Source organism: Pithys albifrons, chromosome 1, assembly GCF_047495875.1.
Source record: "Pithys albifrons albifrons isolate INPA30051 chromosome 1, PitAlb_v1, whole genome shotgun sequence".
In the NCBI taxonomy this organism is placed as follows: Eukaryota; Metazoa; Chordata; class Aves; order Passeriformes; family Thamnophilidae; genus Pithys; species Pithys albifrons.
The window spans coordinates 122,415,467-122,443,401 of NC_092458.1; the positions used below are offsets into that span (position 1 = coordinate 122,415,467).

General features: G+C 55.9%; 3 protein-coding genes across 3 annotated transcripts; all 3 read left to right on the forward strand.

Annotated features, from left to right (window-relative positions):
- LOC139678232 (trichohyalin-like) lies at positions 1 to 8,904 on the forward strand. The gene is made up of 5 exons (XM_071568923.1): positions 1 to 2,094; positions 2,188 to 2,532; positions 2,803 to 3,849; positions 7,985 to 8,101; positions 8,764 to 8,904. The coding sequence occupies exons 1-5, from the start codon at positions 1 to 3 to the stop codon at positions 8,902 to 8,904; spliced, it is 3,744 nt and encodes a 1,247-aa protein (XP_071425024.1).
- A 571-nt stretch (positions 8,905 to 9,475) lies between these two features.
- On the forward strand, positions 9,476 to 18,379 carry LOC139678239 (trichohyalin-like). The gene is made up of 5 exons (XM_071568936.1): positions 9,476 to 11,569; positions 11,663 to 12,007; positions 12,278 to 13,324; positions 17,460 to 17,576; positions 18,239 to 18,379. Exons 1-5 carry the CDS (start codon positions 9,476 to 9,478, stop codon positions 18,377 to 18,379), a joined length of 3,744 nt encoding a protein of 1,247 aa, XP_071425037.1.
- Positions 18,380 to 18,950: 571 nt separating this feature from the next.
- LOC139678245 (trichohyalin-like) lies at positions 18,951 to 27,893 on the forward strand. Its single transcript, XM_071568948.1, has 5 exons — positions 18,951 to 21,086; positions 21,180 to 21,524; positions 21,795 to 22,841; positions 26,974 to 27,090; positions 27,753 to 27,893. Exons 1-5 carry the CDS (start codon positions 18,951 to 18,953, stop codon positions 27,891 to 27,893), a joined length of 3,786 nt encoding a protein of 1,261 aa, XP_071425049.1.
- Positions 27,894 to 27,935: the final 42 nt, after the last annotated feature.

Genomic DNA, 27,935 nt, shown 5'->3' on the forward strand with positions numbered 1-27,935 from the left:
ATGGAGAAGCAGAAGAGGAACCCCAAATCCAAGTCCCCCAGCCCCTTGCCCAGCTGGATGGAAGACCAGGCACTCAGCGGGCAGTGGGAGGGGGCAGTGGGCGAGTCAGACCTGCCACTGTCCCTGACTGAGGAGGGGACCTTTCTTGACATGGACAAAGACTGGAATGACGACAAGGATCAAGAGCTCTCCCGGTCTGGCGATGTCACCAGAAGCCAAGATGTGACACTCCAAGAGCTCTACCAATGGGAAGAAGAAGTGACAGTCCGAGAACGTTCCCAGCGGAGAGCCAGGAGACAGCGAGAGCTCTACCAGAGGGAAGAAAAGGTGACAGTCCGGGAACTCTCCCAGTGGCATGACAGGAGACAACCAGAGCTGCACCAACGGGAAGAAAAGGTGACAGTCCAGGAGCTGCACCAATGGGAAGAAGGTGGTGTGAGGTACACAGAGGTGACCCAATGGGAAGCAAGTGTGACAGTCCAAGAGCTGTCCCATTTGGAAGAAAAAAAGCCACCTCAATGGCTGTCCGAATGGGGAGAAGAACTGAGAGGCCAAGACCAGATCCTGAGGAGAGTTCAGAGACCCAGGGATCTTTCCTCATTGGAGGAAGATGTGAGAGGGACAGAGCTGACCTTGAGGAGAGTTCAGAGACCCAGGGAACTCCCCTCATGGGAAGAAGATGTAAGAGGAAAGGAGGTGTCCCAGAGCAGAGATGTAAGAGACCAAGACCCAATCCAAAACTACAGTGCCCAGAAGCTGCCCCAAAGGGAGAGAGATGTGAGGGAGAAAAAGCTGTCCCAATGGGGAGCTGATGTTGGTTGCACCACCTGGGACAAAGCTTTACACCCTGGGAATGCTGGGGACTCCCAGACTTGTCCCCAGGAGGGGCCCAGCTCTCCCAGCAGTGTGGGCACAGAGGTGGCAGGAGAGGCAGCCCCTGAGCTGCCCAGCTCAGCTCCTGCCCCGCTGAGTCCCACGGACACTGAGCCAGCAGCTGCTGCCCCAGCCAGAGCTGCTGAGGAGGAGAAGGAGCCCCAGGGGCCTCTCAGTGCTGAGGAGGAAAAGGCAGAAGGTTCTCCAGCCTTTGGAGAGCAGGAGCCATCAGCAGGGACAGAGAGCGATGTCCCTGCCCCACAGAGCAATGCTCTGCTTGAGGTGCAGAGACTGAGCCAGGAGCTGGAGGAACAGAGAGAGCTGGAGCAGAGCAGGGCTGCAGAGATGGTGGGAACAGTTCCATCAGAAAGGGAAGAGAGCCCAGTTCCTGCCCCACAGAGCCCCTGCTCCCCCTCCAGCCCCTCGACTCCTGAGGTGCAAGGCCAAGCCCTCAGTGGGCAGCAGGAGGAGACAGAGGGGGAGTCACTGCTGGCAGTGCAAGAGACTGAGGAGGGGGCCTTGGCTGGGGAGGGGAAAGACTGGAAGTCTTGCATGGAGGAAGAGCTGTCCCGAGGGGAAGGCGAGACAAACCCAGAGCCGTGCCAAGGGACAGACTACAGTGTCCAGGAGCTGTCCCAAGGGGAAGGTGAGATGGGCCCAGAGCTGTCCCAGAGGAAAGAGGATGTCACCTGCAATGTCTGTGACAATGCCTTGGGCCCAGTGAACGAGGAGGACGCCCACACTGTTCCCCAGGAGGGGTCCAGCTCTCCCAGCAGTGTGGGCACAGAGGTGGCAGGGGAGGCAGCCCCTGAGCTGCCCAGCTCAGCTCCTGCACCGCTGAGTCCCACGGACACTACACCGGTCCCTGTCCCACAGAGCCCCTCAGAGGGCAGCCAGGCCCTGCTGGACGCAAACCAGGACATGTCCAGTGAGATCCTGAGCCAGGCTGAGCTTGAGCTCCAGGGATCCAGCCAGCAGGAGGAGGAAGAGAGAGAGCTGGAAGAAAGCCTGACTGCAGAGTCAGTGAGAACAGTTAGCCCAGAATTGCCACAGACCCCAGTCAATACTCTGGAGAGTATCTCAGATGGCATCCCGGCCCTGATGGAGGCAGAGCGTCAGATCTTCAGTGAGATGCTGGGCAATGCTCTGCTTGAGGTGCAGAGAGTGAGCCAGGAGCTGGAGGAAGAGAGAGATGTGGAGCAGAGCAGGGTTGCAGAGATGGTGAGAACAGTTCCATCAGAAAGGGAAGAGAGCCCAGTCCTTGCCCCACAGAGCCCAGTCCCTGCCCCACAGGGCCCAGTTCCTGCCCCACAGGGCCCCTCAGAGGGCAGCCAGGCCCTGCTGGACTTCGCTGAGCTCATCAGCACTGAGATCCTGAGCCAGGCTGAGCTTGAGCTCCGGAGATCCGTCCAGCAGCTGCAGGCACAGGGACACCTGGAGCAAACCATGGCTGCAGAGGTGGTAACAACAGTTCCAGTAGAAAGGGAAGAGAGCCCAGTTCCTGCCCCACAGGGCCCCTCAGAGAGGAGCCAGGCCCTGCTGGACTTTGCTGATCGCATCAGGACTGAGATCCTGAGCCAGGCTGAGCGTGAGCTCAGGAGATCCATCCAGCAGCTTCCGGCACAGAGAGAGCTGGAGCAGAGCAGGGCTGCAGAGATGGTAACAACAGTTCCAGTAGTTGGGGAGAATAGCCCAGTCTCTGCCCCACAGCGACCCTCAGAGGGCAGCCAGGCCCTGCTGGACTTTGCTGGGCTCATCAGCACTGAGATCCTGAGCCAGGCTGAGCTTGAGCTCAGGAGATCCATCCAGCAGCTGCAGGCACAGGGACACCTGGAGCAGAGCAGGGCTGCAGAGGTGGTAACAACAGTTTCAGAAGAAAGGGAAGAGAGCCCAGTTCCTGCCCCAGAGAGCCCAGTCCCTGCCCCACAGAGCCTCTGCTCCCCCTCCAGCCCCTCGGCTCCTGAGCTGCGAACCCAGATCCTCAGTGAGCAGGAAGAAGACAAGGAGGCAGAGGGGGAATCAGTCCAGGCACTGCAAGAGACCCAGGAGGGGGCCCCGGCTGGGGAAGGGATACACTGGACATACCACGTTGACCAAGAGGCTTCCCAGTGGGAAGATGAGGAAGACCAGGAGCTGTCCCAAGAAAATAACACATGCCAACAAGTGTCCCAAGGGGAAGACCTCCCTGAGCAGGAGCTGTTCCCTGGGCAAGGCAAGGCCGACCAAAAACTGTCTGACTGGGAAGAATACACTGAGGAAGAGGAGCCCCAAGGAGAAGGGAAGAGCTACCAGGAAGTGTCTGACTGGGAGGAAAACATCAAGCAAGAGCTGTCCCAAGGAGAAGGAAGTAGCTCCAGCTGGGAAGAACACGGAGGCTCAGTGCTATGCCGGTGGGAAGATGAGAGGGACAGAGAGCTGGCACTGCAGTACTGGCAACAACACGTGACCGTCCACACCATTGAGGTCAAGCCCTTTCGGCGGCAGGATGAGTGTGAAGGAAACATCAAGGAAGAGCTGACCCAGAGAGAAGTGAGTGGCTCCCAAGGACTGAGCGACAAGGAGCACTCCAAACAGGAAGAGCAGTCAGAAGGAAAAGGAGGTCGCAGCCCACAGGTACGGTCCAGCTCTGAATCCTTCAGCCAGGAGGAGGAGGAGTCCCCTGGACATTTCAGTAGCTACCAGGACCTGCTGTCCAGCTGGGAGGACTCCCCTGGCAAAGAGTTTTCCCATGAGGACAGCTCCATGGGACAAGAGTTTTCCGACTGGGAAGAACACAGAGGCTCAGTGCCATCCCGGTGGGAAGATGACAGCGACAGAGAGCTGGAACTGCAGGACTGGCAACAACATGTGACTGTCCACACCATTGAGGTCAAGCCCTTTCGGCAGGAGGACGACGAGTGGGAAGAACTGAGTGTCCTGGAGCTGCCCCAAGCAGAAGAGAGAGACGAAAGGCTGTCAGTGCCCGCCCCTCGCCAGGCATGGGCTGAGCTCCGTGTGAACCAACCATGCAGACGAGTGCCAGGCTGGGCCTCTCCTCCCCAGCTGCAGCCCCAGGCCGCCAGAGGGGATGTGGCTGCCCCCAGAGGGGATATGGCTGTCCCCAGAAGGGATGTGGCTGCCCCCAGAGGGGATGTGGCTGTCCCCAGAGGGGATATGGCTGCCCCCAGAGGGGATGTGGCTGCCCCCAGAGGGTATGTGGCTGTCCCCAGAGGGGATGTGGCTGCCCCCAGAGGGGATGTGGCTGCCCCCAGAGGGGATGTGGCTGCCCCCAAGAAACGTCCCTCCCGCCTCAGACGGGCACTGCGGGCTCTGGGCAGGCTCTTCCGCTCCTGCCTGGAGGGACAACCCGAGGATTAGGCCCTGCCCCAGGGCCAGGCCCTCCCCAGACATGGCAGGGCGGGCAGCATTTGCCAGGACAAACATCCCTGGTGCACTTCCCAGAGATCAGCACAAGACGGCACAGCACAAGGGCAGGAACGGGGCCAAGAAGTGGCCGTGGACTGGAGGGGCTCAAGAGCACCAGAGACCCCCAAACCTCAGACCTGTTTCAGGAATGACTGAAAGAAGAGAACTAATTGGGACAGAAGGGCAAAACCACCTTCAGGGGGGAACCCTGTCCATGGAAAGGGACCCCCAGCAAGCCCAGCACCCTGGACATGACTCAGCCGGACTGACACTCAACAAGGACTGACATCCCATCACCTGGACTGACACTGGATTTGGACTGACACGCCATGAACTGCATTGACACTGCAACTTCCTAAAGCCAACTCACTACTCACAAGATTATTGACTACAGAGATGAATACAGGTATTTTTTAATTTAGATTTCCTATCTAATGGTGTTGCCCACTCTGAAATACTTGATAAACCCTTCTGCTCTAAATAGGAAGAATGAAAGCTCATGGTTACTGCCCAGCCCTGATTTACATGCAACCAGCTCCTTCCATACCTTTACCTTGTGTACCCCCTGCTTGTTCCTCCCTGTTCCTCCTGCCCCCTGCACGTGTTGCCAGAGTTCCACTGACCCTTTCCTAATATCCCAGACCCTCCCCTTTGCATCCTTAGCAGTTACTGAATCCTGCTTTTCCAGCACTTTCTTGATAATGACTCAATGAGTGGGACTGACCTTGAGGTGGAGCTTGAGTGGCTCCAGTCAGACACACCTTTGGTACTAATTGTGGAACATCTTCTTGCTTTGCTCTCCAAGATACAGGCAATAAAGTCTGGAGTCTGTTCTGTCCTCTGTTCTGTGAGGAATCCTCCTGGAATAGATTCCGTGCATACCAACCACATTCCACCCAGGAAGAGGTAACTGAGAGATTGGAGTGGGTCATACACTTATTCTGTCACTGGAGTTTATAAAGGTTCTTGTTGTGCTAGAATTGGATTATTTCAGGTGGCCTTTTCAAATCATTTCCTTGTAGACTCACCAGGGGAGCCCTGGAAGAGAAGCTCAGTGATTCCTGGAATGACAGGAAAAGGAAGAAGGAGGAGGAAGATCCCTTGGCTCTGCCAGTTGAGGAGATGCAGTGAGTGCCAACCACCTCCTGTTGTTGTTGTTGTTTTTCACTCAGTCGTGGGAATGAGCCTTTCCTGTGCCAGGCCTGATGTTGTTTCCCCCCCAGGACACCCCAGCCCAGACGTGGCTCACGCCTGTCTGAGTGGCAGAAGCTCCCGGAGGGCATCGAGCACTTGCCCGAGAAGTGGTCCTGCTGCCTGAGCCCTGAGCCCAGTTCAGGTAATGCCACATTCCAGGGAATCCCCACCCCTGCTCCTGGGCCCCTGGTCACCCCTGGTGATGTCAAGCTCTTTCTGCTGGGGGGGTTTCTCTCCCTTCCCTCACTCAGGAATTGCAATTCCAGCTTTCTCTCAGGATTGTGCCACCAGCATCAGGCCTGGTGAAGAGGATCCAAAGTCCAGGTAAAAATGATGTCAATCTCCTTTAGATGAGCATTGCCCATTAACCCCCAAACTGACAACGATTCCAGCCAAAGCTACAGACAAGGCAGTGAGTTAAATGCTGGAGTAACAATGTCAGCATCGTGTGTTTGCCACATGAAAAAGCAGAATTTCCATCCTGCTTTGAGAAGGTGTCTTGTGCTTCTCCCAGCCTTGGAGTTGGCTGAGTCCTGAGCCATCTCCTACCCAGGAGAAAGAAGATTGTGCTCCACCTTGGACACACAAGCAGCTGCATCAAATATCCCTGGGTAAGAGGGTTGAATTTGGTTGCTAAATGCACAGAGTTGTTAGAAAAGCACTTATTTATAATAACACAAGTTGTAAGGGCTCCCCCTCAATAGAAAACAGTGGAATTTGGTGGCAGTCCCATCTCTGCAATAGTGTTTAACTACAGCTTTGGACTCAGACAATACTGAGCTGTGATCAGGTCTGAAGATGTAAAACAAGAGCTCCCTGATTGCTCCTGGCACAACCTGCAGAGAAATCAGCCCAGCACGGTCTGAGGGTGCTCACCCCCTTCTGCCTTCTTTGAGAACAATGGGAGAAGGTGGAACTCAGAGTGTGCCCTCAGGCCCTTGTTCCTCCAGGAAAGGCATTTCCTGGGGCTGCACATCCTCCAGTGCCCTGCAGGGGCACGTCCCTCCCTAGGGATGGAGTGGGAGTTTGATTGGGCCTTCAGAACCCCAAAGGGAACAGCTGAGCCAGACAGACACACGAGTCAGGGCTGTTCTTCCAACACTGACATCCTTCCAACCAACAAGTCAATCACTTCTCACTTTTGCTGCCTGTCTCAGGGCAGTTCTCACTCACAAGGCTGGGTGGCTTTTAGAACTTTTCCTTTGTCTTTCTTGCCAGATTGAACTGCTGCAACTGGGACATTGGAAGAAGAACTTGGCATCTCTTTTTCCTCTCCCTTTCCCTCTCTCTCCCTCGTAAAGTCATCTCTTCCTTTCTCTCTTCCCTTTCACCCTTCCCTTTATCCCAAATCCACTAAGTCATTTAGACACTTCATGTGTATTAATTAATTGAGATTAGGAAAATAGGTTACTCTGTTTATAATACTATGAAATAGGCATAGAGAGGAACTAAGGAATACACATATTAGGAACATTTCAGTATAATAGTAGTATAGTATATAGAATATATTATATCATATTATATTACATCACATTACATTACATTATAAAATATTGCATAGTAAGGGTGCACTCCATAGAGCTTTCCATAATGGATGCACTCACACTCACCCCCACACCTCCCCTACCCTCCAATCCCCCCCTTTCCCCTCTCCCCCTTCCCCTCTCATCTCCTCCCCTTCCCTCTCACCCGCTTACCCTCTCCCTCTCCTCTCCCCCCTCCCCTCCTCTCCATTTCCCTCTCAATCCTCCTTCCCTCCCCTCCTCTCCCCTGCCCTCTCTGCCCCTGCCCTCTCCTCTCTCAAGCTCTCTCAACCTCTCTAAACCTCTCCTCTCACCCACAGAAGCAGAGCCTGCCAATGGCGCCGCTTGCCAGGCATTGGCTACAGCAACTGCCATTCCCTCCTCAACGGATCTGCCTGGCCCAGAGCATGGAGTGGGAACCACTGGACAAGAAAGTCACACTTGGCCTGCCCATTCTCTTTCTGGCACTGCTTGCCTTGCACTCAGAAAGGCTTGGAACTAAGGGGGGCACAGTGCCAGCCTCTGCTGGGGGGGACAAGAACCTTTCCTGCCCAGCCCCGCCCGTGCTCCTGACACAGAGCAGGGCTGTGTGTGCAGCTTTAACTGGAGTGTTTCTGGGCAGCTGCACAGCAGGACCCTCTGCCTTCTCTTTCTCCCGGACAGCCTTCCCCTGTCGCAGGACACGGAGCTCTTCTCCCGCGGGATGGGAGGGAGGAGCTCAGCTTTGGGACCCCACGGGGGAGCTGCTGGCTCCTTTTCTACACCTGAATATCATCGACAGGGCCGGGGAGGGGCTCTTTGTGCCTGAAGGAAGGGAAAGGGAGCCAGAGGAGGATGATCCACCTTGCTGAGGCTGGGGGAGGACCCCAAGGCTGGGAGGCACCCAGGCCATCCTGCTGGGCATCCTCCTGCCAGCTGGGAGGATCCAGGGGCGCAGGAGGCAGCTCTGGCTGCTTCCTTCGCTCTCTCCCCCTCTTTCTTTGCTTTAGGAGCTCGGAGATCCCTTGGATCTGAGGCAGGAACTGAAGGAAATTCGTGGATATGTCAACAAGGTCCAAGATCCAGAAACTCAGCAAGATCATGAGAGATACTGTCTAGCACAGCCTGTTGGTGATTCCCAGGGAAGCCTGGCTGATGGAAGCAATAAAATTCTTCCTTCTGGAGTAGACAGTGTCAGGTGTTTTGATTTGGGCAACAGCTGTGAGGGAGGAAGATGCTGAAGCTGCAGCTGAGTTTGATGTAGCTCTCAGTGAACACTCCATGACACAGCCTGAAAACGTGTTTCACCCTGAGGGCACGTGAGCTTTGCTGGGAAGGCCATGGAGAGAACAGTGTGGGAGCTGAGACACGGGGTCAGTGCTGCCAGGCAGTGGCTCTGCCAGGCTCCAGGACAGACCCTGAGGGGAGGGGTGTTCTGCCGTGGCCCGAGGGAAAGGATGGGAGGAAATGGCCTGTACCAGGGCAGGTTGACCTCAGAGATTAGAAACAATTTTTTCCCTGCAGGAGTGGTCAGGCATTGGAATGAGTGTCCCAGGGAGGTGGGGCAGTCACTGTCTCTGGAAGTGTCCCAGAGGGGTCTGGAAGTGGCCCTTGGGGACATGGATTGGGGGTGATTGTGGTGGTGCTGGTGAGGCCAGGACTGGATGGTCCTGCAGGTCTCTGCCAGCCTTGATGTTTCCAGGACTCTGGGATTGTCCTGACCCAGGGGCAGGTTCTGCCACCTGGCCTTGTGGCACCTCCTGATGTTCTCGTGGTGCCACTTCTCCAGCTTGTCCAGGTGCCTCAGGATGGCCCCGTCCTTCCGTGGTGTCACCTGCCCCGCTCAGCTCCGGTCCCTGCCGACGTGCAGCGGGAGCGCTGGCCCCGCTGTGTGCCATCGACGCAGACCCTGCGGAGCCCGCGGGGCTGAGGCACAGCCCTGAGGGACCCCCCTCATCCCTCATCCATGAAGCCCCTGCCCACACCTCCCCGGCACGGCCATCCGGCCAAACCCTCTGGGCTCTGCCCTGCGCAGGTCGGGGTGTCGTGTGGAATATTTAAATATTATAAGTAGTTGTCATATATGGTATAGATTTCTATCAATATTATATATTGGAGTACATACTATCATTATTATAATATTTAGTTTCTTGTATTTTAGTTTTAAATAATTTTTTATTTTATAATGATTTATTATTTTTTGATGTAACTTTTATTTGTTTTGGAGTAATTGTGTGTGCCACAGTCCTGCAGGGAGGTGCTGGGAGCAAGATCTCCCGAAGGGAGATAGACAGAGAGAATGGAGGCTTAAATGGTGGCCCTTTGTGACATCCCAGGTGCCTTCCAGGGCCCTTTGTGACACGGGCCACGGTGATGCCCAGAGCCCCGCCCTGCCCAGGGCTATTTAAGGAGCGCAGAGCCCGGGGGTGCCCCAGCCAGGAGAGCAGCTCGGCCAGCGTGAAGCAGCTCCCTGGATCCTGCTAGAGCAGAGGACAACGCAGATGGAGAAGCAGAAGAGGAACCCCAAATCCAAGTCCCCCAGCCCCTTGCCCAGCTGGATGGAAGACCAGGCACTCAGCGGGCAGTGGGAGGGGGCAGTGGGCGAGTCAGACCTGCCACTGTCCCTGACTGAGGAGGGGACCTTTCTTGACATGGACAAAGACTGGAATGACGACAAGGATCAAGAGCTCTCCCGGTCTGGCGATGTCACCAGAAGCCAAGATGTGACACTCCAAGAGCTCTACCAATGGGAAGAAGAAGTGACAGTCCGAGAACGTTCCCAGCGGAGAGCCAGGAGACAGCGAGAGCTCTACCAGAGGGAAGAAAAGGTGACAGTCCGGGAACTCTCCCAGTGGCATGACAGGAGACAACCAGAGCTGCACCAACGGGAAGAAAAGGTGACAGTCCAGGAGCTGCACCAATGGGAAGAAGGTGGTGTGAGGTACACAGAGGTGACCCAATGGGAAGCAAGTGTGACAGTCCAAGAGCTGTCCCATTTGGAAGAAAAAAAGCCACCTCAATGGCTGTCCGAATGGGGAGAAGAACTGAGAGGCCAAGACCAGATCCTGAGGAGAGTTCAGAGACCCAGGGATCTTTCCTCATTGGAGGAAGATGTGAGAGGGACAGAGCTGACCTTGAGGAGAGTTCAGAGACCCAGGGAACTCCCCTCATGGGAAGAAGATGTAAGAGGAAAGGAGCTGTCCCAGAGCAGAGATGTAAGAGACCAAGACCCAATCCAAAACTACAGTGCCCAGAAGCTGCCCCAAAGGGAGAGAGATGTGAGGGAGAAAAAGCTGTCCCGATGGGGAGCTGATGTTGGTTGTACCACCTGGGACAAAGCTTTACACCCTGGGAATGCTGGGGACTCCCAGACTTGTCCCCAGGAGGGGCCCAGCTCTCCCAGCAGTGTGGGCACAGAGGTGGCAGGAGAGGCAGCCCCTGAGCTGCCCAGCTCAGCTCCTGCCCCGCTGAGTCCCACGGACACTGAGCCAGCAGCTGCTGCCCCAGCCAGAGCTGCTGAGGAGGAGAAGGAGCCCCAGGGGCCTCTCAGTGCTGAGGAGGAAAAGGCAGAAGGTTCTCCAGCCTTTGGAGAGCAGGAGCCATCAGCAGGGACAGAGAGCGATGTCCCTGCCCCACAGAGCAATGCTCTGCTTGAGGTGCAGAGACTGAGCCAGGAGCTGGAGGAACAGAGAGAGCTGGAGCAGAGCAGGGCTGCAGAGATGGTGGGAACAGTTCCATCAGAAAGGGAAGAGAGCCCAGTTCCTGCCCCACAGAGCCCCTGCTCCCCCTCCAGCCCCTCGACTCCTGAGGTGCAAGGCCAAGCCCTCAGTGGGCAGCAGGAGGAGACAGAGGGGGAGTCACTGCTGGCAGTGCAAGAGACTGAGGAGGGGGCCTTGGCTGGGGAGGGGAAAGACTGGAAGTCTTGCATGGAGGAAGAGCTGTCCCGAGGGGAAGGCGAGACAAACCCAGAGCCGTGCCAAGGGACAGACTACAGTGTCCAGGAGCTGTCCCAAGGGGAAGGTGAGATGGGCCCAGAGCTGTCCCAGAGGAAAGAGGATGTCACCTGCAATGTCTGTGACAATGCCTTGGGCCCAGTGAACGAGGAGGACGCCCACACTGTTCCCCAGGAGGGGTCCAGCTCTCCCAGCAGTGTGGGCACAGAGGTGGCAGGAGAGGCAGCCCCTGAGCTGCCCAGCTCAGCTCCTGCACCGCTGAGTCCCACGGACACTACACCGGTCCCTGTCCCACAGAGCCCCTCAGAGGGCAGCCAGGCCCTGCTGGACGCAAACCAGGACATGTCCAGTGAGATCCTGAGCCAGGCTGAGCTTGAGCTCCAGGGATCCAGCCAGCAGGAGGAGGAAGAGAGAGAGCTGGAAGAAAGCCTGACTGCAGAGTCAGTGAGAACAGTTAGCCCAGAATTGCCACAGACCCCAGTCAATACTCTGGAGAGTATCTCAGATGGCATCCCGGCCCTGATGGAGGCAGAGCGTCAGATCTTCAGTGAGATGCTGGGCAATGCTCTGTTTGAGGTGCAGAGACTGAGCCAGGAGCTGGAGGAAGAGAGAGATGTGGAGCAGAGCAGGGTTGCAGAGATGGTGAGAACAGTTCCATCAGAAAGGGAAGAGAGCCCAGTCCTTGCCCCACAGAGCCCAGTCCCTGCCCCACAGGGCCCAGTTCCTGCCCCACAGGGCCGCTCAGAGGGCAGCCAGGCCCTGCTGGACTTCGCTGAGCTCATCAGCACTGAGATCCTGAGCCAGGCTGAGCTTGAGCTCCGGAGATCCGTCCAGCAGCTGCAGGCACAGGGACACCTGGAGCAAACCATGGCTGCAGAGGTGGTAACAACAGTTCCAGTAGAAAGGGAAGAGAGCCCAGTTCCTGCCCCACAGGGCCCCTCAGAGAGGAGCCACGCCCTGCTGGACTTTGCTGATCGCATCAGGACTGAGATCCTGAGCCAGGCTGAGCGTGAGCTCAGGAGATCCATCCAGCAGCTTCCGGCACAGAGAGAGCTGGAGCAGAGCAGGGCTGCAGAGATGGTAACAACAGTTCTAGTAGTTGGGGAGAATAGCCCAGTCTCTGCCCCACAGCGACCCTCAGAGGGCAGCCAGGCCCTGCTGGACTTTGCTGGGCTCATCAGCACTGAGATCCTGAGCCAGGCTGAGCTTGAGCTCAGGAGATCCATCCAGCAGCTGCAGGCACAGGGACACCTGGAGCAGAGCAGGGCTGCAGAGGTGGTAACAACAGTTTCAGAAGAAAGGGAAGAGAGCCCAGTTCCTGCCCCAGAGAGCCCAGTCCCTGCCCCACAGAGCCTCTGCTCCCCCTCCAGCCCCTCGGCTCCTGAGCTGCGAACCCAGATCCTCAGTGAGCAGGAAGAAGACAAGGAGGCAGAGGGGGAATCAGTCCAGGCACTGCAAGAGACCCAGGAGGGGGCCCCGGCTGGGGAAGGGATACACTGGACATACCACGTTGACCAAGAGGCTTCCCAGTGGGAAGATGAGGAAGACCAGGAGCTGTCCCAAGAAAATAACACATGCCAACAAGTGTCCCAAGGGGAAGACCTCCCTGAGCAGGAGCTGTTCCCTGGGCAAGGCAAGGCCGACCAAAAACTGTCTGACTGGGAAGAATACACTGAGGAAGAGGAGCCCCAAGGAGAAGGGAAGAGCTACCAGGAAGTGTCTGACTGGGAGGAAAACATCAAGCAAGAGCTGTCCCAAGGAGAAGGAAGTAGCTCCAGCTGGGAAGAACACGGAGGCTCAGTGCTATGCCGGTGGGAAGATGAGAGGGACAGAGAGCTGGCACTGCAGTACTGGCAACAACACGTGACCGTCCACACCATTGAGGTCAAGCCCTTTCGGCGGCAGGATGAGTGTGAAGGAAACATCAAGGAAGAGCTGACCCAGAGAGAAGTGAGTGGCTCCCAAGGACTGAGCGACAAGGAGCACTCCAAACAGGAAGAGCAGTCAGAAGGAAAAGGAGGTCGCAGCCCACAGGTACGGTCCAGCTCTGAATCCTTCAGCCAGGAGGAGGAGGAGTCCCCTGGACATTTCAGTAGCTACCAGGACCTGCTGTCCAGCTGGGAGGACTCCCCTGGCAAAGAGTTTTCCCATGAGGACAGCTCCATGGGACAAGAGTTTTCCGACTGGGAAGAACACAGAGGCTCAGTGCCATCCCGGTGGGAAGATGACAGCGACAGAGAGCTGGAACTGCAGGACTGGCAACAACATGTGACTGTCCACACCATTGAGGTCAAGCCCTTTCGGCAGGAGGACGACGAGTGGGAAGAACTGAGTGTCCTGGAGCTGCCCCAAGCAGAAGAGAGAGACGAAAGGCTGTCAGTGCCCGCCCCTCGCCAGGCATGGGCTGAGCTCCATGTGAACCAACCATGCAGACGAGTGCCAGGCTGGGCCTCTCCTCCCCAGCTGCAGCCCCAGGCCGCCAGAGGGGATGTGGCTGCCCCCAGAGGGGATATGGCTGTCCCCAGAAGGGATGTGGCTGCCCCCAGAGGGGATGTGGCTGTCCCCAGAGGGGATATGGCTGCCCCCAGAGGGGATGTGGCTGCCCCCAGAGGGTATGTGGCTGTCCCCAGAGGGGATATGGCTGCCCCCAGAGGGGATGTGGCTGCCCCCAGAGGGGATGTGGCTGCCCCCAAGAAACGTCCCTCCCGCCTCAGACGGGCACTGCGGGCTCTGGGCAGGCTCTTCCGCTCCTGCCTGGAGGGACAACCCGAGGATTAGGCCCTGCCCCAGGGCCAGGCCCTCCCCAGACATGGCAGGGCGGGCAGCATTTGCCAGGACAAACATCCCTGGTGCACTTCCCAGAGATCAGCACAAGACGGCACAGCACAAGGGCAGGAACGGGGCCAAGAAGTGGCCGTGGACTGGAGGGGCTCAAGAGCACCAGAGACCCCCAAACCTCAGACCTGTTTCAGGAATGACTGAAAGAAGAGAACTAATTGGGACAGAAGGGCAAAACCACCTTCAGGGGGGAACCCTGTCCATGGAAAGGGACCCCCAGCAAGCCCAGCACCCTGGACATGACTCAGCCGGACTGACACTCAACAAGGACTGACATCCCATCACCTGGACTGACACTGGATTTGGACTGACACGCCATGAACTGCATTGACACTGCAACTTCCTAAAGCCAACTCACTACTCACAAGATTATTGACTACAGAGATGAATACAGGTATTTTTTAATTTAGATTTCCTATCTAATGGTGTTGCCCACTCTGAAATACTTGATAAACCCTTCTGCTCTAAATAGGAAGAATGAAAGCTCATGGTTACTGCCCAGCCCTGATTTACATGCAACCAGCTCCTTCCATACCTTTACCTTGTGTACCCCCTGCTTGTTCCTCCCTGTTCCTCCTGCCCCCTGCACGTGTTGCCAGAGTTCCACTGACCCTTTCCTAATATCCCAGACCCTCCCCTTTGCATCCTTAGCAGTTACTGAATCCTGCTTTTCCAGCACTTTCTTGATAATGACTCAATGAGTGGGACTGACCTTGAGGTGGAGCTTGAGTGGCTCCAGTCAGACACACCTTTGGTACTAATTGTGGAACATCTTCTTGCTTTGCTCTCCAAGATACAGGCAATAAAGTCTGGAGTCTGTTCTGTCCTCTGTTCTGTGAGGAATCCTCCTGGAATAGATTCCGTGCATACCAACCACATTCCACCCAGGAAGAGGTAACTGAGAGATTGGAGTGGGTCATACACTTATTCTGTCACTGGAGTTTATAAAGGTTCTTGTTGTGCTAGAATTGGATTATTTCAGGTGGCCTTTTCAAATCATTTCCTTGTAGACTCACCAGGGGAGCCCTGGAAGAGAAGCTCAGTGATTCCTGGAATGACAGGAAAAGGAAGAAGGAGGAGGAAGATCCCTTGGCTCTGCCAGTTGAGGAGATGCAGTGAGTGCCAACCACCTCCTGTTGTTGTTGTTGTTTTTCACTCAGTCGTGGGAATGAGCCTTTCCTGTGCCAGGCCTGATGTTGTTTCCCCCCCAGGACACCCCAGCCCAGACGTGGCTCACGCCTGTCTGAGTGGCAGAAGCTCCCGGAGGGCATCGAGCACTTGCCCGAGAAGTGGTCCTGCTGCCTGAGCCCTGAGCCCAGTTCAGGTAATGCCACATTCCAGGGAATCCCCACCCCTGCTCCTGGGCCCCTGGTCACCCCTGGTGATGTCAAGCTCTTTCTGCTGGGGGGGTTTCTCTCCCTTCCCTCACTCAGGAATTGCAATTCCAGCTTTCTCTCAGGATTGTGCCACCAGCATCAGGCCTGGTGAAGAGGATCCAAAGTCCAGGTAAAAATGATGTCAATCTCCTTTAGATGAGCATTGCCCATTAACCCCCAAACTGACAACGATTCCAGCCAAAGCTACAGACAAGGCAGTGAGTTAAATGCTGGAGTAACAATGTCAGCATCGTGTGTTTGCCACATGAAAAAGCAGAATTTCCATCCTGCTTTGAGAAGGTGTCTTGTGCTTCTCCCAGCCTTGGAGTTGGCTGAGTCCTGAGCCATCTCCTACCCAGGAGAAAGAAGATTGTGCTCCACCTTGGACACACAAGCAGCTGCATCAAATATCCCTGGGTAAGAGGGTTGAATTTGGTTGCTAAATGCACAGAGTTGTTAGAAAAGCACTTATTTATAATAACACAAGTTGTAAGGGCTCCCCCTCAATAGAAAACAGTGGAATTTGGTGGCAGTCCCATCTCTGCAATAGTGTTTAACTACAGCTTTGGACTCAGACAATACTGAGCTGTGATCAGGTCTGAAGATGTAAAACAAGAGCTCCCTGATTGCTCCTGGCACAACCTGCAGAGAAATCAGCCCAGCACGGTCTGAGGGTGCTCACCCCCTTCTGCCTTCTTTGAGAACAATGGGAGAAGGTGGAACTCAGAGTGTGCCCTCAGGCCCTTGTTCCTCCAGGAAAGGCATTTCCTGGGGCTGCACATCCTCCAGTGCCCTGCAGGGGCACGTCCCTCCCTAGGGATGGAGTGGGAGTTTGATTGGGCCTTCAGAACCCCAAAGGGAACAGCTGAGCCAGACAGACACACGAGTCAGGGCTGTTCTTCCAACACTGACATCCTTCCAACCAACAAGTCAATCACTTCTCACTTTTGCTGCCTGTCTCAGGGCAGTTCTCACTCACAAGGCTGGGTGGCTTTTAGAACTTTTCCTTTGTCTTTCTTGCCAGATTGAACTGCTGCAACTGGGACATTGGAAGAAGAACTTGGCATCTCTTTTTCCTCTCCCTTTCCCTCTCTCTCCCTCGTAAAGTCATCTCTTCCTTTCTCTCTTCCCTTTCACCCTTCCCTTTATCCCAAATCCACTAAGTCATTTAGACACTTCATGTGTATTAATTAATTGAGATTAGGAAAATAGGTTACTCTGTTTATAATACTATGAAATAGGCATAGAGAGGAACTAAGGAATACACATATTAGGAACATTTCAGTATAATAGTAGTATAGTATATAGAATATATTATATCATATTATATTACATCACATTACATTACATTATAAAATATTGCATAGTAAGGGTGCACTCCATAGAGCTTTCCATAATGGATGCACTCACACTCACCCCCACACCTCCCCTACCCTCCAATCCCCCCCTCTCCCCTCTCCCCCTTCCCCTCTCATCTCCTCCCCTTCCCTCTCACCCGCTTACCCTCTCCCTCTCCTCTCCCCCCTCCCCTCCTCTCCATTTCCCTCTCAATCCTCCTTCCCTCCCCTCCTCTCCCCTGCCCTCTCTGCCCCTGCCCTCTCCTCTCTCAAGCTCTCTCAACCTCTCTAAACCTCTCCTCTCACCCACAGAAGCAGAGCCTGCCAATGGCGCCGCTTGCCAGGCATTGGCCACAGCAACTGCCATTCCCTCCTCAACGGATCTGCCTGGCCCAGAGCATGGAGTGGGAACCACTGGACAAGAAAGTCACACTTGGCCTGCCCATTCTCCTTCTGGCACTGCTTGCCTTGCACTCAGAAAGGCTTGGAACTAAGGGGGGCACAGTGCCAGCCTCTGCTGGGGGGGACAAGAACCTTTCCTGCCCAGCCCCGCCCGTGCTCCTGACACAGAGCAGGGCTGTGTGTGCAGCTTTAACTGGAGTGTTTCTGGGCAGCTGCACAGCAGGACCCTCTGCCTTCTCTTTCTCCCGGACAGCCTTCCCCTGTCGCAGGACACGGAGCTCTTCTCCCGCGGGATGGGAGGGAGGAGCTCAGCTTTGGGACCCCACGGGGGAGCTGCTGGCTCCTTTTCTACACCTGAATATCATCGACAGGGCCGGGGAGGGGCTCTTTGTGCCTGAAGGAAGGGAAAGGGAGCCAGAGGAGGATGATCCACCTTGCTGAGGCTGGGGGAGGACCCCAAGGCTGGGAGGCACCCAGGCCATCCTGCTGGGCATCCTCCTGCCAGCTGGGAGGATCCAGGGGCGCAGGAGGCAGCTCTGGCTGCTTCCTTCGCTCTCTCCCCCTCTTTCTTTGCTTTAGGAGCTCGGAGATCCCTTGGATCTGAGGCAGGAACTGAAGGAAATTCGTGGATATGTCAACAAGGTCCAAGATCCAGAAACTCAGCAAGATCATGAGAGATACTGTCTAGCACAGCCTGTTGGTGATTCCCAGGGAAGCCTGGCTGATGGAAGCAATAAAATTCTTCCTTCTGGAGTAGACAGTGTCAGGTGTTTTGATTTGGGCAACAGCTGTGAGGGAGGAAGATGCTGAAGCTGCAGCTGAGTTTGATGTAGCTCTCAGTGAACACTCCATGACACAGCCTGAAAACGTGTTTCACCCTGAGGGCACGTGAGCTTTGCTGGGAAGGCCATGGAGAGAACAGTGTGGGAGCTGAGACACGGGGTCAGTGCTGCCAGGCAGTGGCTCTGCCAGGCTCCAGGACAGACCCTGAGGGGAGGGGTGTTCTGCCGTGGCCCGAGGGAAAGGATGGGAGGAAATGGCCTGTACCAGGGCAGGTTGACCTCAGAGATTAGAAACAATTTTTTCCCTGCAGGAGTGGTCAGGCATTGGAATGAGTGTCCCAGGGAGGTGGGGCAGTCACTGTCTCTGGAAGTGTCCCAGAGGGGTCTGGAAGTGGCCCTTGGGGACATGGATTGGGGGTGATTGTGGTGGTGCTGGTGAGGCCGGGACTGGATGGTCCTGCAGGTCTCTGCCAGCCTTGATGTTTCCAGGACTCTGGGATTGTCCTGACCCAGGGGCAGGTTCTGCCACCTGGCCTTGTGGCACCTCCTGATGTTCTCGTGGTGCCACTTCTCCAGCTTGTCCAGGTGCCTCAGGATGGCCCCGTCCTTCCGTGGTGTCACCTGCCCCGCTCAGCTCCGGTCCCTGCCGACGTGCAGCGGGAGCGCTGGCCCCGCTGTGTGCCATCGACGCAGACCCTGCGGAGCCCGCGGGGCTGAGGCACAGCCCTGAGGGACCCCCCTCATCCCTCATCCATGAAGCCCCTGCCCACACCTCCCCGGCACGGCCATCCGGCCAAACCCTCTGGGCTCTGCCCTGCGCAGGTCGGGGTGTCGTGTGGAATATTTAAATATTATAAGTAGTTGTCATATATGGTATAGATTTCTATCAATATTATATATTGGAGTACATACTATCATTATTATAATATTTAGTTTCTTGTATTTTAGTTTTAAATAATTTTTTATTTTATAATGATTTATTATTTTTTGATGTAACTTTTATTTGTTTTGGAGTAATTGTGTGTGCCACAGTCCTGCAGGGAGGTGCTGGGAGCAAGATCTCCCGAAGGGAGATAGACAGAGAGAATGGAGGCTTAAATGGTGGCCCTTTGTGACATCCCAGGTGCCTTCCAGGGCCCTTTGTGACACGGGCCACGGTGATGCCCAGAGCCCCGCCCTGCCCAGGGCTATTTAAGGAGCGCAGAGCCCGGGGGTGCCCCAGCCAGGAGAGCAGCTCGGCCAGCGTGAAGCAGCTCCCTGGATCCTGCTAGAGCAGAGGACAACGCAGATGGAGAAGCAGAAGAGGAACCCCAAATCCAAGTCCCCCAGCCCCTTGCCCAGCTGGATGGAAGACCAGGCACTCAGCGGGCAGTGGGAGGGGGCAGTGGGCGAGTCAGACCTGCCACTGTCCCTGACTGAGGAGGGGACCTTTCTTGACATGGACAAAGACTGGAATGACGACAAGGATCAAGAGCTCTCCCGGTCTGGCGATGTCACCAGAAGCCAAGATGTGACACTCCAAGAGCTCTACCAATGGGAAGAAGAAGTGACAGTCCGAGAACGTTCCCAGCGGAGAGCCAGGAGACAGCGAGAGCTCTACCAGAGGGAAGAAAAGGTGACAGTCCGGGAACTCTCCCAGTGGCATGACAGGAGACAACCAGAGCTGCACCAACGGGAAGAAAAGGTGACAGTCCAGGAGCTGCACCAATGGGAAGAAGGTGGTGTGAGGTACACAGAGGTGACCCAATGGGAAGAAAGTGTGACAGTCCAAGAGCTGTCCCATTTGGAAGAAAAAAAGCCACCTCAATGGCTGTCCGAATGGGGAGAAGAACTGAGAGGCCAAGACCAGATCCTGAGGAGAGTTCAGAGACCCAGGGATCTTTCCTCATTGGAGGAAGATGTGAGAGGGACAGAGCTGACCTTGAGGAGAGTTCAGAGACCCAGGGAACTCCCCTCATGGGAAGAAGATGTAAGAGGAAAGGAGCTGTCCCAGAGCAGAGATGTAAGAGACCAAGACCCAATCCAAAACTACAGTGCCCAGAAGCTGCCCCAAAGGGAGAGAGATGTGAGGGAGAAAAAGCTGTCCCGATGGGGAGCTGATGTTGGTTGTACCACCTGGGACAAAGCTTTACACCCTGGGAATGCTGGGGACTCCCAGACTTGTCCCCAGGAGGGGCCCAGCTCTCCCAGCAGTGTGGGCACAGAGGTGGCAGGAGAGGCAGCCCCTGAGCTGCCCAGCTCAGCTCCTGCCCCGCTGAGTCCCACGGACACTGAGCCAGCAGCTGCTGCCCCAGCCAGAGCTGCTGAGGAGGAGAAGGAGCCCCAGGGGCCTCTCAGTGCTGAGGAGGAAAAGGCAGAAGGTTCTCCAGCCTTTGGAGAGCAGGAGCCATCAGCAGGGACAGAGAGCGATGTCCCTGCCCCACAGAGCAATGCTCTGCTTGAGGTGCAGAGACTGAGCCAGGAGCTGGAGGAACAGAGAGAGCTGGAGCAGAGCAGGGCTGCAGAGATGGTGGGAACAGTTTCATCAGAAAGGGAAGAGAGCCCAGTCCCTGCCCCACAGAGCCCAGTTCCTGCCCCACAGAGCCCAGTTCCTGCCCCACAGAGCCCCTGCTCCCCCTCCAGCCCCTCGACTCCTGAGGTGCAAGGCCAAGCCCTCAGTGGGCAGCAGGAGGAGACAGAGGGGGAGTCACTGCTGGCAGTGCAAGAGACTGAGGAGGGGGCCTTGGCTGGGGAGGGGAAAGACTGGAAGTCTTGCATGGAGGAAGAGCTGTCCCGAGGGGAAGGCGAGACAAACCCAGAGCCGTGCCAAGGGACAGACTACAGTGTCCAGGAGCTGTCCCAAGGGGAAGGTGAGATGGGCCCAGAGCTGTCCCAGAGGAAAGAGGATGTCACCTGCAATGTCTGTGACAATGCCTTGGGCCCAGTGAACGAGGAGGACGCCCACACTGTTCCCCAGGAGGGGTCCAGCTCTCCCAGCAGTGTGGGCACAGAGGTGGCAGGAGAGGCAGCCCCTGAGCTGCCCAGCTCAGCTCCTGCACCGCTGAGTCCCACGGACACTACACCGGTCCCTGTCCCACAGAGCCCCTCAGAGGGCAGCCAGGCCCTGCTGGACGCAAACCAGGACATGTCCAGTGAGATCCTGAGCCAGGCTGAGCTTGAGCTCCAGGGATCCAGCCAGCAGGAGGAGGAAGAGAGAGAGCTGGAAGAAAGCCTGACTGCAGAGTCAGTGAGAACAGTTAGCCCAGAATTGCCACAGACCCCAGTCAATACTCTGGAGAGTATCTCAGATGGCATCCCGGCCCTGATGGAGGCAGAGCGTCAGATCTTCAGTGAGATGCTGGGCAATGCTCTGCTTGAGGTGCAGAGAGTGAGCCAGGAGCTGGAGGAAGAGAGAGATGTGGAGCAGAGCAGGGTTGCAGAGATGGTGAGAACAGTTCCATCAGAAAGGGAAGAGAGCCCAGTCCTTGCCCCACAGAGCCCAGTCCCTGCCCCACAGGGCCCAGTTCCTGCCCCACAGGGCCGCTCAGAGGGCAGCCAGGCCCTGCTGGACTTCGCTGAGCTCATCAGCACTGAGATCCTGAGCCAGGCTGAGCTTGAGCTCCGGAGATCCGTCCAGCAGCTGCAGGCACAGGGACACCTGGAGCAAACCATGGCTGCAGAGGTGGTAACAACAGTTCCAGTAGAAAGGGAAGAGAGCCCAGTTCCTGCCCCACAGGGCCCCTCAGAGAGGAGCCACGCCCTGCTGGACTTTGCTGATCGCATCAGGACTGAGATCCTGAGCCAGGCTGAGCGTGAGCTCAGGAGATCCATCCAGCAGCTTCCGGCACAGAGAGAGCTGGAGCAGAGCAGGGCTGCAGAGATGGTAACAACAGTTCTAGTAGTTGGGGAGAATAGCCCAGTCTCTGCCCCACAGCGACCCTCAGAGGGCAGCCAGGCCCTGCTGGACTTTGCTGGGCTCATCAGCACTGAGATCCTGAGCCAGGCTGAGCTTGAGCTCAGGAGATCCATCCAGCAGCTGCAGGCACAGGGACACCTGGAGCAGAGCAGGGCTGCAGAGGTGGTAACAACAGTTTCAGAAGAAAGGGAAGAGAGCCCAGTTCCTGCCCCAGAGAGCCCAGTCCCTGCCCCACAGAGCCTCTGCTCCCCCTCCAGCCCCTCGGCTCCTGAGCTGCGAACCCAGATCCTCAGTGAGCAGGAAGAAGACAAGGAGGCAGAGGGGGAATCAGTCCAGGCACTGCAAGAGACCCAGGAGGGGGCCCCGGCTGGGGAAGGGATACACTGGACATACCACGTTGACCAAGAGGCTTCCCAGTGGGAAGATGAGGAAGACCAGGAGCTGTCCCAAGAAAATAACACATGCCAACAAGTGTCCCAAGGGGAAGACCTCCCTGAGCAGGAGCTGTTCCCTGGGCAAGGCAAGGCCGACCAAAAACTGTCTGACTGGGAAGAATACACTGAGGAAGAGGAGCCCCAAGGAGAAGGGAAGAGCTACCAGGAAGTGTCTGACTGGGAGGAAAACATCAAGCAAGAGCTGTCCCAAGGAGAAGGAAGTAGCTCCAGCTGGGAAGAACACGGAGGCTCAGTGCTATGCCGGTGGGAAGATGAGAGGGACAGAGAGCTGGCACTGCAGTACTGGCAACAACACGTGACCGTCCACACCATTGAGGTCAAGCCCTTTCGGCGGCAGGATGAGTGTGAAGGAAACATCAAGGAAGAGCTGACCCAGAGAGAAGTGAGTGGCTCCCAAGGACTGAGCGACAAGGAGCACTCCAAACAGGAAGAGCAGTCAGAAGGAAAAGGAGGTCGCAGCCCACAGGTACGGTCCAGCTCTGAATCCTTCAGCCAGGAGGAGGAGGAGTCCCCTGGACATTTCAGTAGCTACCAGGACCTGCTGTCCAGCTGGGAGGACTCCCCTGGCAAAGAGTTTTCCCATGAGGACAGCTCCATGGGACAAGAGTTTTCCGACTGGGAAGAACACAGAGGCTCAGTGCCATCCCGGTGGGAAGATGACAGCGACAGAGAGCTGGAACTGCAGGACTGGCAACAACATGTGACTGTCCACACCATTGAGGTCAAGCCCTTTCGGCAGGAGGACGACGAGTGGGAAGAACTGAGTGTCCTGGAGCTGCCCCAAGCAGAAGAGAGAGAGGAAAGGCTGTCAGTGCCCGCCCCTCGCCAGGCATGGGCTGAGCTCCATGTGAACCAACCATGCAGACGAGTGCCAGGCTGGGCCTCTCCTCCCCAGCTGCAGCCCCAGGCCCCCAGAGGGGATGTGGCTGCCCCCAGAGGGGATATGGCTGTCCCCAGAAGGGATGTGGCTGCCCCCAGAGGGGATGTGGCTGTCCCCAGAGGGGATATGGCTGCCCCCAGAGGGGATGTGGCTGCCCCCAGAGGGTATGTGGCTGTCCCCAGAGGGGATATGGCTGCCCCCAGAGGGGATGTGGCTGCCCCCAGAGGGGATGTGGCTGCCCCCAAGAAACGTCCCTCCCGCCTCAGACGGGCACTGCGGGCTCTGGGCAGGCTCTTCCGCTCCTGCCTGGAGGGACAACCCGAGGATTAGGCCCTGCCCCAGGGCCAGGCCCTCCCCAGACATGGCAGGGCGGGCAGCATTTGCCAGGACAAACATCCCTGGTGCACTTCCCAGAGATCAGCACAAGACGGCACAGCACAAGGGCAGGAACGGGGCCAAGAAGTGGCCGTGGACTGGAGGGGCTCAAGAGCACCAGAGACCCCCAAACCTCAGACCTGTTTCAGGAATGACTGAAAGAAGAGAACTAATTGGGACAGAAGGGCAAAACCACCTTCAGGGGGGAACCCTGTCCATGGAAAGGGACCCCCAGCAAGCCCAGCACCCTGGACATGACTCAGCCGGACTGACACTCAACAAGGACTGACATCCCATCACCTGGACTGACACTGGATTTGGACTGACACGCCATGAACTGCATTGACACTGCAACTTCCTAAACCCGACTCAGTACTCACAGGATTTTGACACCACAAATGAATACAGGTATTTGAATTTATATTTCCTATCTAATGGTGTTGCCCACTCTGAAATACTTGATAAACCCTTCTGCTCTAAATAGGAAGAATGAAAGCTCATGGTTACTGCCCAGCCCTGATTTACATGCAACCAGCTCCTTCCATACCTTTACCTTGTGTACCCCCTGCTTGTTCCTCCCTGTTCCTCCTGCCCCCTGCACGTGTTGCCAGAGTTCCACTGACCCTTTCCTAACATCCCAGACCCTCCCCTTTGCATCCTTAGCAGTTACTGAATCCTGCTTTTCCAGCACTTTCTTGATAATGACTCAATGAGTGGGACTGACCTTGAGGTGGAGCTTGAGTGGCTCCAGTCAGACACACCTTTGGTACTAATTGTGGAACATCTTCTTGCTTTGCTCTCCAAGATACAGGCAATAAAGTCTGGAGTCTGTTCTGTCCTCTGTTCTGTGAGGAATCCTCCTGGAATAGATTCCGTGCATACCAACCACATTCCACCCAGGAAGAGGTAACTGAGAGATTGGAGTGGGTCATACACTTATTCTGTCACTGGAGTTTATAAAGGTTCTTGTTGTGCTAGAATTGGATTATTTCAGGTGGCCTTTTCAAATCATTTCCTTGTAGACTCACCAGGGGAGCCCTGGAAGAGAAGCTCAGTGATTCCTGGAATGACAGGAAAAGGAAGAAGGAGGAGGAAGATCCCTTGGCTCTGCCAGTTGAGGAGATGCAGTGAGTGCCAACCACCTCCTGTTGTTGTTGTTGTTTTTCACTCAGTCGTGGGAATGAGCCTTTCCTGTGCCAGGCCTGATGTTGTTTCCCCCCCAGGACACCCCAGCCCAGACGTGGCTCACGCCTGTCTGAGTGGCAGAAGCTCCCGGAGGGCATCGAGCACTTGCCCGAGAAGTGGTCCTGCTGCCTGAGCCCTGAGCCCAGTTCAGGTAATGCCACATTCCAGGGAATCCCCACCCCTGCTCCTGGGCCCCTGGTCACCCCTGGTGATGTCAAGCTCTTTCTGCTGGGGGGGTTTCTCTCCCTTCCCTCACTCAGGAATTGCAATTCCAGCTTTCCCTCAGGATTGTGCCACCAGCATCAGGCCTGGTGAAGAGGATCCAAAGTCCAGGTAAAAATGATGTCAATCTCCTTTAGATGAGCATTGCCCATTAACCCCCAAACTGACAACGATTCCAGCCAAAGCTACAGACAAGGCAGTGAGTTAAATGCTGGAGTAACAATGTCAGCATCGTGTGTTTGCCACATGAAAAAGCAGAATTTCCATCCTGCTTTGAGAAGGTGTCTTGTGCTTCTCCCAGCCTTGGAGTTGGCTGAGTCCTGAGCCATCTCCTACCCAGGAGAAAGAAGATTGTGCTCCACCTTGGACACACAAGCAGCTGCATCAAATATCCCTGGGTAAGATGGTTGAATTTGGTTGCTAAATGCACAGAGTTGTTAGAAAAGCACTTATTTATAATAACACAAGTTGTAAGGGCTCCCCCTCAATAGAAAACAGTGGAATTTGGTGGCAGTCCCATCTCTGCAATAGTGTTTAACTACAGCTTTGGACTCAGACAATACTGAGCTGTGATCAGGTCTGAAGATGTAAAACAAGAGCTCCCTGATTGCTCCTGGCACAACCTGCAGAGAAATCAGCCCAGCACGGTCTGAGGGTGCTCACCCCCTTCTGCCTTCTTTGAGAACAATGGGAGAAGGTGGAACTCAGAGTGTGCCCTCAGGCCCTTGTTCCTCCAGGAAAGGCATTTCCTGGGGCTGCACATCCTCCAGTGCCCTGCAGGGGCACGTCCCTCCCTAGGGATGGAGTGGGAGTTTGATTGGGCCTTCAGAACCCCAAAGGGAACAGCTGAGCCAGACAGACACACGAGTCAGGGCTGTTCTTCCAACACTGACATCCTTCCAACCAACAAGTCAATCACTTCTCACTTTTGCTGCCTGTCTCAGGGCAGTTCTCACTCACAAGGCTGGGTGGCTTTTAGAACTTTTCCTTTGTCTTTCTTGCCAGATTGAACTGCTGCAACTGGGACATTGGAAGAAGAACTTGGCATCTCTTTTTCCTCTCCCTTTCCCTCTCTCTCCCTCGTAAAGTCATCTCTTCCTTTCTCTCTTCCCTTTCACCCTTCCCTTTATCCCAAATCCACTAAGTCATTTAGACACTTCATGTGTATTAATTAATTGAGATTAGGAAAATAGGTTACTCTGTTTATAATACTATGAAATAGGCATAGAGAGGAACTAAGGAATACACATATTAGGAACATTTCAGTATAATAGTAGTATAGTATATAGAATATATTATATCATATTATATTACATCACATTACATTACATTATAAAATATTGCATAGTAAGGGTGCACTCCATAGAGCTTTCCATAATGGATGCACTCACACTCACCCCCACACCTCCCCTACCCTCCAATCCCCCCCTCTCCCCTCTCCCCCTTCCCCTCTCATCTCCTCCCCTTCCCTCTCACCCGCTTACCCTCTCCCTCTCCTCTCCCCCCTCCCCTCCTCTCCATTTCCCTCTCAATCCTCCTTCCCTCCCCTCCTCTCCCCTGCCCTCTCTGCCCCTGCCCTCTCCTCTCTCAAGCTCTCTCAACCTCTCTAAACCTCTCCTCTCACCCACAGAAGCAGAGCCTGCCAATGGCGCCGCTTGCCAGGCATTGGCCACAGCAACTGCCATTCCCTCCTCAACGGATCTGCCTGGCCCAGAGCATGGAGTGGGAACCACTGGACAAGAAAGTCACACTTGGCCTGCCCATTCTCCTTCTGGCACTGCTTGCCTTGCACTCAGAAAGGCTTGGAACTAAGGGGGGCACAGTGCCAGCCTCTGCTGGGGGGGACAAGAACCTTTCCTGCCCAGCCCTGCCCGTGCTCCTGACACAGAGCAGGGCTGTGTGTGCAGCTTTAACTGGAGTGTTTCTGGGCAGCTGCACAGCAGGACCCTCTGCCTTCTCTTTCTCCCGGACAGCCTTCCCCTGTCGCAGGACACGGAGCTCTTCTCCCGCGGGATGGGAGGGAGGAGCTCAGCTTTGGGACCCCACGGGGGAGCTGCTGGCTCCTTTTCTACACCTGAATATCATCGACAGGGCCGGGGAGGGGCTCTTTGTGCCTGAAGGAAGGGAAAGGGAGCCAGAGGAGGATGATCCACCTTGCTGAGGCTGGGGGAGGACCCCAAGGCTGGGAGGCACCCAGGCCATCCTGCTGGGCATCCTCCTGCCAGCTGGGAGGATCCAGGGGCGCAGGAGGCAGCTCTGGCTGCTTCCTTCGCTCTCTCCCCCTCTTTCTTTGCTTTAGGAGCTCGGAGATCCCTTGGATCTGAGGCAGGAACTGAAGGAAATTCGTGGATATGTCAACAAGGTCCAAGATCCAGAAACTCAGCAAGATCATGAGAGATACTGTCTAGCACAGCCTGTTGGTGATTCCCAGGGAAGCCTGGCTGATGGAAGCAATAAAATTCTTCCTTCTGGAGTAGACAGTGTCAGGTGTTTTGATTTGGGCAACAGCTGTGAGGGAGGAAGATGCTGAAGCTGCAGCTGAGTTTGATGTAGCTCTCAGTGAACACTCCATGACACAGCCTGAAAACGTGTTTCACCCTGAGGGCACGTGAGCTTTGCTGGGAAGGCCATGGAGAGAACAGTGTGGGAGCTGAGACACGGGGTCAGTGCTGCCAGGCAGTGGCTCTGCCAGGCTCCAGGACAGACCCTGAGGGGAGGGGTGTTCTGCCGTGGCCCGAGGGAAAGGATGGGAGGAAATGGCCTGTACCAGGGCAGGTTGACCTCAGAGATTAGAAACAATTTTTTCCCTGCAGGAGTGGTCAGGCATTGGAATGAGTGTCCCAGGGAGGTGGGGCAGTCACTGTCTCTGGAAGTGTCCCAGAGGGGTCTGGAAGTGGCCCTTGGGGACATGGATTGGGGGTGATTGTGGTGGTGCTGGTGAGGCCGGGACTGGATGGTCCTGCAGGTCTCTGCCAGCCTTGATGTTTCCAGGACTCTGGGATTGTCCTGACCCAGGGGCAGGTTCTGCCACCTGGCCTTGTGGCACCTCCTGATGTTCTCGTGGTGCCACTTCTCCAGCTTGTCCAGGTGCCTCAGGATGGCCCCGTCCTTCCGTGGTGTCACCTGCCCCGCTCAGCTCCGGTCCCTGCCGACGTGCAGCGGGAGCGCTGGCCCCGCTGTGTGCCATCGACGCAGACCCTGCGGAGCCCGCGGGGCTGAGGCACAGCCCTGAGGGACCCCCCTCATCCCTCATCCATGAAG